Consider the following 13,687-nt stretch of genomic DNA (forward strand, 5'->3'; position numbering starts at 1 on the left):
GAAGGAACGTTCACTAAACTGCTTTTATGCCATCTGGAGCAAGACTGAAAGCTATCCAAAATCTCTTGCCTGCCCTCTCTCAAAACCTGCAAACTAACTGTAAGAAACACGTATCTTCCTTCTACGTTAACATACTAAACAAAATGGTCATTGTGAACTTCTTCCCTGTTTTCTTGTCGTTGCTTGTATTTTCAAGGCTGCAGAGGTGCTGATAAGTAGATCTAAAGGCATGAGATGTGTATGGAGTTTTCTGTGTTCAAAGGCTCTTGGATTGGAGGAGATGTCTGTGCATGTTAGAAGTGAGATACAGAGTGAGCTGATTTTAAAACAGAATAAATTGTATGGATGACTAATAAAGATCACTGTCAAACTTAGAATTGAAGAAAAATTAACTAAGAATAGTTCTAGTAAACTATTGAATTGCTTGACTACTTACAAAATATATTTCATACAGTAAATGAACTTCTCAAAGAAAATTGTGCTTCCTCATTAATAGCAAATAATGTAAGTGCCTCCCAAGCATTAAGAGCTTGTCTTCGTTCTAGATGGTAAACAGAATGAGCAGTTTGTTAAGAAAAGAGGTAGGAGCACTGATACTCCTACGTTCTGATGCCAGTTATCCAGCGAGGAGTGTTTATGGTGGAAAAAGCAACCACACAGGGAACAGCACTTTAAGGTGATGCAGGAAGCTCTTGTAGTTTGGCTTTATCAGCACGAGAAAATTTCAGTGGAGAGACCAAAAAGCACCACTTTGTGGTTTAATACAGAGGTGATTTGTGAATTTTATCTGAAGTATCGTGCAGGTTCTTCTACTTCAGAGGTAATATTTCATGTATTTTTTTAAGTATTTTGAATGGAATATGGAAATAAGCTAATTTGAAATACATAGGTAAAACAAAATGGTTAAGATTGTAAATGATAAATCCAGTACTGAGCAGTACCTTCTAGTTGTATGTGTCAGAAGTTGAGTGCTGATGTGATATTCAGCCAGGGGAAGAATATGTTTAGCCTTTCACAACCAGTTCTGACGGTCTTAGCAGAAGCCAAGTAAAGACGTCAACCTGCCATCCTGCTACCCCCAAATTCCATGCTACAACTACTTGAAAGGAGGCCTACAGCTATCTGAAAGGAGGTTGTAGCGAGGTGGGTGTCGGTCTCTTCTCCCAAGTAACAAGCGATAGGACGAGAGGAAATGGCCTCAGGTTGCACCAGGAGAGGTTTAGATTGGATATTAGGCAAAATTTATTCACGGAAAGGGTTGTCAAGCATTGGAACAGGCTGCCTGGGGAAGTGGTGGAGTCACCATCCCTGGAGGTATTTAAAAGACATGTAGATGTGGTGCTTAGGGACATGGTTTAGTGGTGGACTTGGCAGTGCTAGGTTAACGGTTGGACTCGATGATCTTAAGGGTCTTTTCCAACCTAAACGATTCTATGATTCTACTGTCATCGAGTTTTGTATTCTATTTGCAAGCACCTTAGCGTAGGGTAGCTGACACTATATGAAAAGTACACATTGATAATCCGTGATTGTTTATATGAAAGGTGGAATGAAAAGTGATTTCAATACCGTAAGAAAGTACCAAATTAATTATGTGTAGAAGTGGATGAATGAATACCTCACTGATGTCACTCTAATCCTTCTCATGCTGTTTTGTATTACAAGTAGATGTTCTGAGGTGCCACTCATAGAGTGCTCTATGCACATGCACGAATGTGCTTTCACACTAAGAATTTTACAGGTAGCCAAAGATTATTTTTGTGGACATAGATGCTTGGGATTTTTTTTGTGTGTGTAAGAATTTATTCCTACATGTAGGAGTTATTCTAGCACCATATGTAAAAATAATACTGTTGCGTGATTGGGTTGTATGTAAATGATTTACCATTGTCTCTTTAAATAAAGTTCCACAGAAACAGACTGTTCCGGTTGCACCAAGAACTCGAATTAGCCCAGAAGAATCTCAGTTAGAAGTAATCCATGTGCAAAACAGACTGCCCGCTCTGAGTTCTCAGCTTCAAGCAGAAGAGCCAAAGGAGCAGACAGTTGAAGGAATTCAAGGTCATCTGATAATGTTCTTTAAAAATTTATACCAGGGAATGTCATTTTACAACAGGCTGAGCAGAGAAAAGAAAGGCTTTTAATTTTTAAATCAGCATCAAAAGTTGCATGTGGGAAGTGCCCTGAAAACCAAGCAGCTTTCTAAAGCATGGCTGTAAGGTAGATACATACACACACACACACACATGTGCGCGCACACACACACTCCCTCACCCACCCACCCCCTCAGAGGAATTAATCAGTAAGCAAAGGGTGGTATAGCATTCTGGCATATCACTGAAGAATAATTTTGCATAAGCAAATGCATCCATTTATGTTGGGATAACTTCTCTTTTCCCCATCCTTTGCATTTTTTTTCCTTACTGTCTTGTAGGAGTAATTCTGTCACGAAGCTTATGTGAGAGGGTTAAGATACTCTACATTTGGAATAATTTTGCAGCATATGAAGTATTAAAGATTCTTTCCAACATATTGTTACCACACAAATAGTTCTAATGTTTTATTTTTTTGTATAAATATTGGAGTACTATATTTGCTGTTACAGGACAGCTGATGCCAGGATAACTGTGTGAACAGTAAGCTTCGTTTTTACTTCTGTCATGAAACTCCTGAACGAAAATGGCATAATATTTAAAGGCAATCAAAGTATCTTTCAGCATGATTTTGTTACAAAGAAAGAAATGTGTGTGTGTGTGTGTGTCTGTGTTAGTTACAAGAAAGCATAGAAATAAGACAGTGGAAAAACACTTCTGTAAGAAGAAGTTAGTTTACTCTTGCTAAGTATTTAGGTACTTAGATTGTTGAGTAAAATTTCGTTTGAGTAAAATCTTTGTTACATCAGCTCACAGTCATTGTTAAGGAATGGTAAACATTCATTATTAAAAAAATGTATTTTTTCAGTCTCTTATTTCTCTTATAGATGCATTTGGAATCTTTCTGCCAACATAAAATAGATGAAATTGTATCTATAAAGGATGTAAGAAGAAGCTTTATCAGTCTTTGAATTAATGTACAGAAAATATTTATGCTAAATATTTTTGCTCTTTTGCCATTGAAATGGAAATGACAGCTTGCTTAGGAAATCTACAGAAAGGAAAATAAATTTTTTCAAACCATAAGTCAAATGTAGAACAGTGCTACTCTGATTTGTTTCACCTCATTTAAGAAGACCTTAAAGTAGTCCCTTGTAGTTAGGTGCTTTTCTATGTGTGCGTTCTCTGAATAGTCAACAGCTCTACAAATAAGGAGGAATAACTTGGTCTTTAAGTTGCCATACCCACAGACCTAGTTTGTCCTGAGCAATGATTACGGGAAAGACTAGAGTCTTTCAGTACTTAGATTTTGCCATGCCATCTGGCTGAAGAAAACTTGTTACTGTTTCTGAAACAAAGAGAAAGGGGTTCATAACAATGAGAATGGCTTCTTTTTGTTAGAAGTGTGGAGGGTTTGGGTTTTTTTTATCAAAAGAATTAGAAGAGTATGCTTCAGGTCTTTAACCTATAGTTTCATTCTGATGTGCAGTAAAATATGCTTCTAATTACTGGGTTTTTTTAGGAGCTGAACAAAAGGAGCTCTCTTCTCGGCTCCAGATTGATCCTGTGATTGAAGACACCTTGCAAGTGACTCAAGGTTAAGTCTTGTGATCTTTTATTCCTAAACAAAAATTGCTAGTTTTCAGATTGAACACTACTGGTCAGTGAATGTTAAAATATAACTTCCTTTTCAATGAATTATACTGTTTTCTAGTATTTTCTACTTTCTACATCTCTAAGGAATAAAAGCGTTGCATCAGTAGGTGTTCAAAGGCTAAGAGATTTTGGGGGGTGTGGATGCCCTTCAGTGCTGTTTCAGCACAGCCATTCCAGTAACAAAGTTTCCTGGTCTGGCCTGATACGGCCTATGGCTCCTGTTGATCCACTTCTGTGGAATAAGCAAGGAAGTAAAAATGTTTTCTGGAAGGTACTAGTAAGAAAATAAAACAAAATAAAATTATCTTATTGGCCATGTAAATTGATATTTAAAAATACGCTATAAGTTAAGAGTACAACTACAACCTTATTTTTCTCTTTTCTATGTAATTTCTCTCCCAATTCAGATTACTATGATGCAGAGTCTATGGTCCATACAGATACTAGGTCATTTATCCTGAAGAAGCCCAAGTTATCTGAGGAAATAGTGCCGCAGAATCAGCAATTGGCAAAGAGGGCTACAGAGGCAATACGAGTACTCTCAGGACGTCTAATACAGACACGGTAAAAAGTTATTACTTTTAGGACTGTTATTAGTTAGAATGCTTGTTTGTGGTTTAGATGGAATCATTCAGTCACACTTGTGCTTTGTCAGTCCAGTCAGGATCTCTGACATCATGGAAGATGGACTGACATTAAATAGCAGAGGAAAAAAAGCAGGGGCAAAAAACCTCCCAGAAATCCTTCTAAATGGAAAATAATTCCCAGGGTCAACTGTAGCTTGAGCATGTCTTTGATTTGCAAGAAAGAAGGAACTGAAAAGTACTGCTCTTTTTTGTCATAGCTGTTCTGATTTCTGAAATCTTAGTTAACTAATAATTGTGCTGAAATTGCCTTTAGTTTTACACCTGTTTCACCCTGAGGTGACATTTCTTAAGAAATGTCATTTAACGCAATATTGAGTGTGGTGGACCCTGAGCGCTCAGTGCTGGAGAGAAAACAGCGCGTTCTGCATGCAGGTAGCTCAGTACCCATACGCCAACAAACAGTTAAGTGGCATGTGGGACAAGTGATTTAAGGCTCCTTACTGGTGAGTTTGGCTAAGAGGAGTTTAAAGTTCATGTCAGCTTCAAATGATGTGTTGTGGATGTCTTTTCATTTCCCCAGAGGAATGATGGCCAGTGCACAGTCATTTTCTTCGCTTGTTAAAGGCCTTGATAGTTCCTGCTACCAAATAGTTTTATATATCTTACCTGTTAGAGTTAAAAACCACTCAGAACAATGTGATGTACTTCATCACTGTGGGCTGCTGTGTTTGAGAAACTGTAAGGTTTCCTTTTCATGAGTGGCTTTAAACAGCCTGTGTTAATTAAAAACAAAACCAACAATGAACAAACAAACCCAAAGGGATAACTTCGCAATGTCACAGTTGAAAACTGTGACTGTGCTACAGGAGGGTGGTAAATTTTTGCATGTGAACAGATCAATTTCTGGCTGCTTGAACTTGAAAGTTCTGGCTAGTGATGTTTTTAATGTGGTGTTTTTCTCTCTTCTTAAAGGCATTCTATGCTGTAGTTGCTTTTAGCCTAATTTCATAGAGAAGCAAAGTTTATACTATCACCGTTTGTCAAAGTGAGAACTCTGTAGTGCGTTTCCAAATATTTAGAATCTCATGCCACTCAGGAAATCCTTTGGGTGAAATGGGTGGAAGAGTGGAGAAAACATATGCATCCCCTGCTTTTACACTCCCTCTTTTATCTGTGTTGGCTACTATCAGACGCAGGATACTAGGCTAGACTGATCTTTCGATCAGGCTGAGCATCAAAGTTTTTAGTGTCAGTATTTCAATTCTCTCTTCCTAACCCTAAAACTTTTACAGCCACTGTTTCATAATGCGCTGCTCAGTATTTTTGAGGAGGCACCTGTTTTGTGTGTTAAAGGTTCATGATTTCAAGAATGGTATTTACCCTCACTTTTTTTGTCTCAAAACTGTAAATTCCTCAAAAGATTAATTGCTTTCCTTTATTTAACTGTGTCTGTAAATGAGCTGTCGGATCTATCTGTTGAGCAGAATGCAACAAACTGAAATGTACCTGCCAGATTCTCTGTTGTACGCCGTTGAAAGCGGTATTTCTTATTAGCGCTTCAGAGAGACTAGAAGGCAAACTGTTAGTTGGGGTATATTAGTAGTAGTATTAAAAGAAGGTTTATTACTGCGTGAGTCTCCATAGACTAGCTTGTAGTACTTTTAGCTACTAGTGCAGCTTGCTTTTACTCCTAGTGTCACAAAATCTGTTTTTACTACATTTCTTTGTTTGATAGAGACCAGCTTGCACAGCCAGAGAAACCTGCTAGTCCCAAGTTCATCGTGACACTGGATGGCGTGCCCAGTCCACCGGGATACCTTTCTGATCAAGAAGAGGAAGATATGTGTATAACTGAAGGATTAAAGCCAGTTACCCAAAATATGTGTGCCGGCAAAGGATTAAAAGGCCTTCGAGCACAGCAGATGCAAATTGTAACCAGGCAGCTAGAGAGCTGTGATGGTAATTATGCTTACTGACAGGATCTAACATTAATGTGCTGGTTCAATTGTGGACAGAACTCTTGGATATATCATTCGTAAGAAATCAAAGTGATGGTGTTTATTCTTCAAATTAGAACATTCTCTAGGCAAACGAAACGTGGTAGTTCAGTGGGGCCACATCTGTAGAAGCCTTTATCTTGATAAACTAGAGCCATATGGCACGTAGGTAATTCTCCACACATCTCAGCGTTGGTGAAATTTGTTTTTTTTCTTTTGAAAATGTAGTTTGTCTTCATTGCCAGAAATCTGCACTTCTTGTTGACCCGTTATCATTTGTCCCCATGCTGACGGACAGGAGGTTTTATGATGAACGTTTTGCCGTGCCTTGAACTTTAAAAAAGAAATCACTTGGTATTAATCTTAATATTTCTGTCGAGATTTGTGATGTCAGAAGGAGCCTGTTAAGTATAAGGTGTCGGTAGAGTCAAGTTGCTAGAATCTCTGAAAGTAGAACTTAAACAGTGTATGATTTTACTTGAACATTATGTATTCAGGATACCTTTTGACTAACGTGGGAAGTTGCTTGCTGAAGCCTATGTTTTAATTGTTTAGAATGCTGAAACGGTGATGAAAAATATAAAGGACGTTGTTTTGTCATAGACCTGTTGAATACTTGCCTTAAGGCCATGCTTGGATTCATTTTTTTAGTTTTCTTATGAAAAGACCTTTATTTTCCGTAGTAGCAGTGCATCCAAATTTTCTGAATTAAATAAAGAACAGTATTTGATGCTATACAGAGAACTTAAATTTCATGGATCCAGCTGTAAACGCGTAATGCAGTTATGAGAGAACCATGGGGGAAAAGCAAAAGATCTTTTAAGTCCATGTCCTTGCAGTCCCACTGGCTTCAGAAGCGCTACTCATATCAGGCAGTCTTAAAGAAGAAAGGAATGTTATATATCCATCGGCACATTCTTACTAGTACAACGAAAGATGTATTGGAGTACTACCCTTGCAAATCTGTGCTTTTACTAGTATAGTCCCTTTCATACTCCTTACTAAAGCTCTTTGGTGCAGGAGAGTGTTGCTGATACAGTTACATCTGTGTTAGGGATTCTTATTTGATTAGCTACGTTAACCAGAAGTAGCACGGGTGTGACTGAAGTTCGCACAGAATCAGGTCAGTGTGGAAGTGATTTGTACAAGCGATGTGGTTTTACGATAGGATAGCAGTGTTTGGCTTCGGTGCATTGCAAGGAGAAGGCATAAATGAGGCTGAGGATGGAACGAAGCTGGAGCAAGCGTGTCACTAGTAAGGTTAGAGAGGTAACTAGCAGTCTTGGAAAGCTTTGAAAAGTCAAAGGTTTAGGCAGATTTGGGAAAATAAGACAACAGTGAAGGTATATGCTTAATTGCCTGAATTTGCAGAATGAGGTTTTTGACTTTCTCCTATTTAACTTTATTTCTAAGTCCCGGGTTCCTGTAAGAGTAGTGGAGGTATTGAACGTTTCCGCTTGGAATTTCTTAAAATACTTTTTGGAGTCTGGGTTCAGGTAACTGAAGTGGATGTGGTATCTGTCCGAGCGAATTACATGAAAGTGGTTCTTTTTCGGTGTGTGTCCCTATACTAATGAATCCTATCTGATTAGTGTAAAAACTGATTTTTTACTTTCTCTTGAAATAATTTTCTGGAGCCAAAAATAGCTTGGAGAAAGGAAGCGTAGCTATTATTAACACATGGCTGAGCAGAACAGTCGTAACGAAGGTTCAGTTGAAGAATCTTTGTCTTGTCTGATCAAGATCTGGTCTGTTTGACTTCACACCTCAGTTTGGATTTGTGAAGAAAATTAATTTATTTGCTTATAAAATAAGCAAAGTTTGAGTGCGAGTTTGATCTTTTATCACCAAAAGGCAGCTGTCAGTCCAATATTATGACTTCTTTCACTTTGTAGTTTTGGAAGTTTTCTTCAGATAATATGGTGGTACATAAATTTTTACTGTCATGACTTTTTTGATTAGTAGAGGCTTATCAAGAATTGGGTTAAAAGGAGAGAGAGAATAGGAAATACTGTGAATTTCAATTATGCTATATTGTGTATGCCAAATTGCATATAGAATCATAAAGGTCCCAGCTTGGTGGTTTTTTTCCTTTTTTCTTCCTAGTGGATATGGAACAGTTAAATGTGCTGCAAAAACAGGAGAAGGTGCTTGAGCGCTGCAAGTACTGGCCTGCCTGTAAAAATGGAGATGAGTGTGTGTACCATCACCCCACACTGCCTTGCAAGTGAGTAGTGCAAAGCTCATCCACTTGACCTGTTATTTTTATTTCGGTGCTACAAACTTCCCTTCTGTCTTAGTAAATATTCCAAGGCAGTGTAAGTCTGGTAGGGTAGGGATCGCAGCTAGATTATCACACTGTAATTTCTTCTGTTTTCCTCCCATCTACCATGTGTCAGAATACAGTGATGTTTTCAGTAAGTAGAGTCACAGCTGTGCTCAAGCAGAAGAAAGCTTAGTTTAGCATAAGGCTGGTGGTTTTGTGTTGCCTTGAGATGTGGGAATTGGTGTTTTAAAACAAGAGGCACTGTACTGCTAGCTGTCAAAATGCTTTTGAATGCGTTAGGGTACCGTTACATGGTAATGCAGTAATTTTTTATTTGAGAGCAAAGGCTAACTCTTGCATGTGTGCCGTACCTTTGCCTTCTCTTCCACAAGCAGCAACAGTCTAGAAAAATCATTTCTGTTTCGAGATAAATGTTACTAGATTGGGTAGCTTCATTTACTCAGACGTTTGAATTTTCTTTTAAGATCTGACATAACTAAATGCAAAATAACGCTTTCTCTTCAGTAAATGAACCATATTACTTTGTCAGTCCTGTGCCCCTCTGCGCAAAGGTCTGAATTCGCAGTGCCTTTCCTGCTCTGCCCTGCACACTAAGAATAATGCGTCTTAGCTTGCAACAGGTAGCTTGCTAACAAACTCCCCCGGGTGTGAGGTAGTGCAGTTACTTACTGCGTGTAAAGAGTGTCCACAGGGAAAATGAATACAGATCTGTTCGTGTACAGCTAGTACGCTACAGCCGCATGCCCTGCTTTGGAAGTAGCTGATACACGTGCGCAAACCCTGTTGCGGTTGTGGCTTTCTGTGATATTCTGGTTTTCATGCGCAACAGCTGCTTGGGGATTTTGCTCCGAGTATGGGCGTATGACTTAATTTGTTTTCCCTCAGAGTTTTTCCTAACTGCAAATTTGCTGATAAATGCTTGTTCATCCATCCAAACTGTAAATACGATGCGAAGTGCACTAAGCCAGACTGTCCTTACACTCACGCCAGTCGACGAACCCCCCATCCACCTCCTAAACCAGGTGAGCGCCTCTTGTTTTTCTGAGCTTTAAATGATAGTGCTGAAGGGAAAACAGTGTATTTGGAAGCAGAAACTGACAGAGGTGAAAAAAAAAAATTTGCTTGATTTGACTTAATTTTATTTCAACTCTTAGTGCTAGATGAAGAATAATAATCCAGTGTTACTGCACAAACTGTTAGCGGAAAAATCCCCGAACGCTCTTACGCAAGAGCCCGTACGAAATCTGTGCGAGGCCAAAGTGGTGACTTGCACAAGCAGTCCCTTCTTCTGGAGGGATTAGCCAGCCTTGCAGTCTTACTCAAATTTGTTTCTTAAATTGGATACATGTTGTACCAAGAGCTTGTGACACAAATTGAAAACAGAGGTTTCTGTCTTTGTATGAACGTTTTTTTTTTCTTTAATGACACTGTAGGAGTTGACTTTATGTAACGATGAGATGACTTGCAGGGATGAGGTTACCCAGTGAAGGCAATAAGCTGTGTCTGGATTACGGGCTGGTATGCCTGAGCCTTTGGACAGTGCCAAGGTGTCCAAAGGGCACATCCAGAGGGCCTTTACTCCGCTGGAGTCATGATCTTCAGGAAGTGGTTTAGCCCGTAGTCGTAGTACGATGCAGTTTTGTTGCTTTGCCAGAAGGCAGAGTACAATGTGCTTATCTCATCATCTCCTCTATCATTTCCAGCAGCTCCGGTGTATTCCTGGAAAGTGCACTGCCTGCGCTTTTCAGTCCGGTTAGCTTAAACTCTGACAGGCTTGCTGCTGGCTAAATTTAACGTTTGAATGTCTCTGCCTACCAGAATCTCTGCTTAATTTGTTGGAAGCATTGCCGTGACGACGGTACTTTCTGTCCTGAAATGGTGAAGAACCGAGACTAATGATTACCCGATAGTCTTGTTCTACCCCAGGATGAGATCCGCTTAGTGCATTGTGATGTGCTTCCCTTATTTCTTGCAGAAGGATTGATATATTTAAGTTTGTGTGGAACTATATTAAAAAAGCAGTTTATTCTGATCCAGGCTCACTTCCTTTTCTTTTTTTTCTACGCTTAGCACCGCTACCCACACCGTCTATATCCACCAGTAGTCCGCTGTGCAAGTTTTTTCCTGCTTGTAAGAAAATGGAATGTCCGTTTTACCACCCAAAAGTAAGAATTATCTCCTATCTATTCCCTTCCTTTCTAGAAAGATACTTGAAATACATTCCTTTGGGTCAGGAAACATCACTAGCATTTCATACTTTCTGCTTTTACTTTTTGCGTTTTAACTTTAGCTCAGAAACAGAATATGCAAAAGCGGTGACTTAAAGAACTTGGAAAACTTATTTTTTAATAATCTTTCCACCGGATGCTTCTGGGGAGTTTGAAACAGGCAGACAGCCATAGCACCTGTCAAAAATCTGCCCGGCCAGGATGCTGGGGGCAGAGGAGGAGGACATCTTGTAGCCTATACGGAAGGAATACGTTTCAGACTCCTGACTCTTCTTCAGCTGTGCTGCAATATACAAAAGTTTAAAGATTGCCCAGTTACCCTGGAGTTTATTAACGTAATTTATATAGTACGAGAGTTTATAACTCGAGTACTTCTATTCTATAGAATTGTGTCCCTGCATATTCTTACGCGAGTAAGTTCGGAGCTTTTTCAAGCCCTAACAATGCTGAAATGCACTGGGTCCCCAGGACTCCGTTCCCAGATACTATTAGCCAGATACTCGGGCTTTTCCTCTGCCTTTCAGATAACGCTGTGTCGTGCTCCTAACTTGTACGCACAGATCAACTGAAACTGAACTCCGTAAACCCCTGCAAGCAAAGGAACTTCCACCTGTCAGTGCAGTGGCCGTTTTGGAGCATCTAACTCTTAACACTTTTTCAAAAGGATTTCCTTCTGCCACTGGGTTGAACTGATTGCACTAGTCTGTGTAGCTGTTGATTCAATTATCTATCAGATATGATACAGTAATACAAATTTGCATGCGACAGATTCTAGGTTAGCTTGTTCAGGAGTTCAGCCAGCCAGCTTTGAGTAGCCTTTTCTGAAATGCTTTCATTTTTAGCATTGTAGATTTAATACCCAGTGTACAAGACCAGACTGCACTTTTTACCATCCAGCTATTGCTGTACCTCCACGCCATGCCTTGAAATGGACTCGAACTCAAACCAGGTGAGATGATACACTCTAAACCTAACCAAGAAAAATAAAATTTAAAAAAATGTATGTTGTGACTTACGTCACAAATGTAATTTTACTCACAGGAGTAATGCGTGTGTGATGAGCAATGAAGATGATTGTGTGAAGAGATACCTGTTACAGGCATCTTTCTTTCTTTTAAAGAGAACTCTGTACTGTTTGTTTTTAGTAGCATAAACATTAACTAACGATGTGATGCAACACTGAAAAACAAAAGTGCCCTGCAAGCTAGGATATGGCAGAGTCACTGGAACCCTGACCTGGACATGTCGTGTTTTCTGCGTTTCACCTGAATAAAGCTGAAAATCCAACATCCGCTCTTCTTTACTGTTGTTTTATCTTGTGTCCAAGCTGTCTTTTCCACAAAACGTTCAGATGTTTCTCAGAGCGTTTCGGGCAGAACAGCTCTATCTGTCATCTGTCCCCGATTTCATAACCTGGGTGCAAACTTCCCAAAGCTGTCTCAAAGGTAGTTAAATCACTTGAGCCTTTCACTCCAACTAATCTCATCTGCAAAGGTCTTAATCGTTACAGGGGTAGGATGCAAATCAGTTCTCAAATCATCTTTACAGGCTGGTAGGATTGTTACTTACGTGAGCTGTTTTTCTCTTTCCCCTCAGCGAATGATTATGGTACAGCTTGGGACTGAACTTTGCCTCCTTTGGACGGTAGCAGAAAGGAAGAGGAACCACCGGGGCACAGGATGTTAGAAAAATTCATGCATTTTGAACTTTTAATATACATTGTTTTCATAAAATGAGGTTGATTGCATACTTGAAATGTCTCTAATTTTCCAAGTTTGTAAGTTTGAGCAATTTTACATTTTTTTTACACTGTAAGAAGAAAATGTCTGCGTAAGAAAAGTTTTACTTTAAATTCCATTAAAAAGTTTCAAAGCACACTTTGTGTTCTATTTGGGAACGTTTCTTGCTTAAGATGAAGGTGTGTTGAAGAAGCAAGTGTATCGTCTGAAGGTCTTAGAAAGCTTATTCCTGTGTTGGGATCATACTGGAAGTATTTTTTGTTCCGCAGATGTTTGGTACAGTGCATACCACTGAACTGATGTCCTAGCAAATGGTGACCCAACTCTTCACCCGCTCACGGGGGAGGAGTGTCAATGACTTGTCTTTTGGGCACTTCTTCCAAGTAATAGCCATCGTACCCCCGATACTTTCTCAAACGGGGAAAAAACAAAGACAAGGGAACACAAATGCTTCATTAAGCAAGAACAATTAAACAACTAATGGTATTGTGCTCCATTCAAAGAGCCTACCAAATTAAATACCACTTCACTTGAAAATAAACAGTTTCAGATGTCTCCATTTATACCAGGAAGACAGAAAGTACCCTCTGTCTCTCCTGAAGAATCGGGTTTCCTTCCACTACACCTGATGATGAATGATGAATTACAGCAATGACTGTAATGATGTCATCTGAGAAAGTGCCCGTGACTTACATTGCAAAAAATAATCCCAGGAGGTGACCGTAACTACGTTCAAGCGGTGTTACAATGATGAAAAGTGTTGAGCAGTAACATAAATGCACTTTTTTATTAAATCTTTTGTATCTTTTGGGGAACTACATTTTCACAAAAATATACAAAAGAATTTCTTTTTACAAATATTTACATTCAATATCAGAAAACAATGTTAGCTACATATTTTAAACTTAAGTTTGACAAATATAGTTTTGAATTCTGAAACTTAACACTGCAGGAAGGTATTTTTAAATTTTTTTTTGTGAAATAAAGTACTCAAAGTTCATATTCAATTTTTAAAAAATCTTAATTAATGCAAAAATCTGACATTTAATTTTTTATGTATATATATATACACTTTAAATAAACATACAACGTTACTACAG

General features: G+C 38.9%; 1 protein-coding gene across 1 annotated transcript in view; it reads left to right on the forward strand.

The window, feature by feature from the left end:
* The window catches only part of ZC3H14 (zinc finger CCCH-type containing 14), a 23,991-nt gene extending 11,268 nt beyond the window's left edge, over positions 1 to 12,723 (forward strand). Inside the window, exons 8-16 of the mRNA XM_009319431.1 lie at positions 1,906 to 2,061; positions 3,616 to 3,690; positions 4,157 to 4,313; positions 6,072 to 6,295; positions 8,440 to 8,560; positions 9,506 to 9,642; positions 10,691 to 10,785; positions 11,691 to 11,797; positions 12,445 to 12,723. Coding sequence (XP_009317706.1) covers positions 1,906 to 2,061; positions 3,616 to 3,690; positions 4,157 to 4,313; positions 6,072 to 6,295; positions 8,440 to 8,560; positions 9,506 to 9,642; positions 10,691 to 10,785; positions 11,691 to 11,797; positions 12,445 to 12,451 — 1,079 coding nt within the window. The 3' untranslated portion in view covers positions 12,452 to 12,723. The remainder of the gene's footprint in view (positions 1 to 1,905; positions 2,062 to 3,615; positions 3,691 to 4,156; positions 4,314 to 6,071; positions 6,296 to 8,439; positions 8,561 to 9,505; positions 9,643 to 10,690; positions 10,786 to 11,690; positions 11,798 to 12,444) is intronic.
* Positions 12,724 to 13,687: the final 964 nt, after the last annotated feature.

The sequence above is a fragment of the Pygoscelis adeliae genome, unplaced genomic scaffold, assembly GCF_000699105.1.
Source record: "Pygoscelis adeliae isolate BGI_AS28 unplaced genomic scaffold, ASM69910v1 Scaffold71, whole genome shotgun sequence".
Taxonomy (NCBI): domain Eukaryota; kingdom Metazoa; phylum Chordata; class Aves; order Sphenisciformes; family Spheniscidae; genus Pygoscelis; species Pygoscelis adeliae.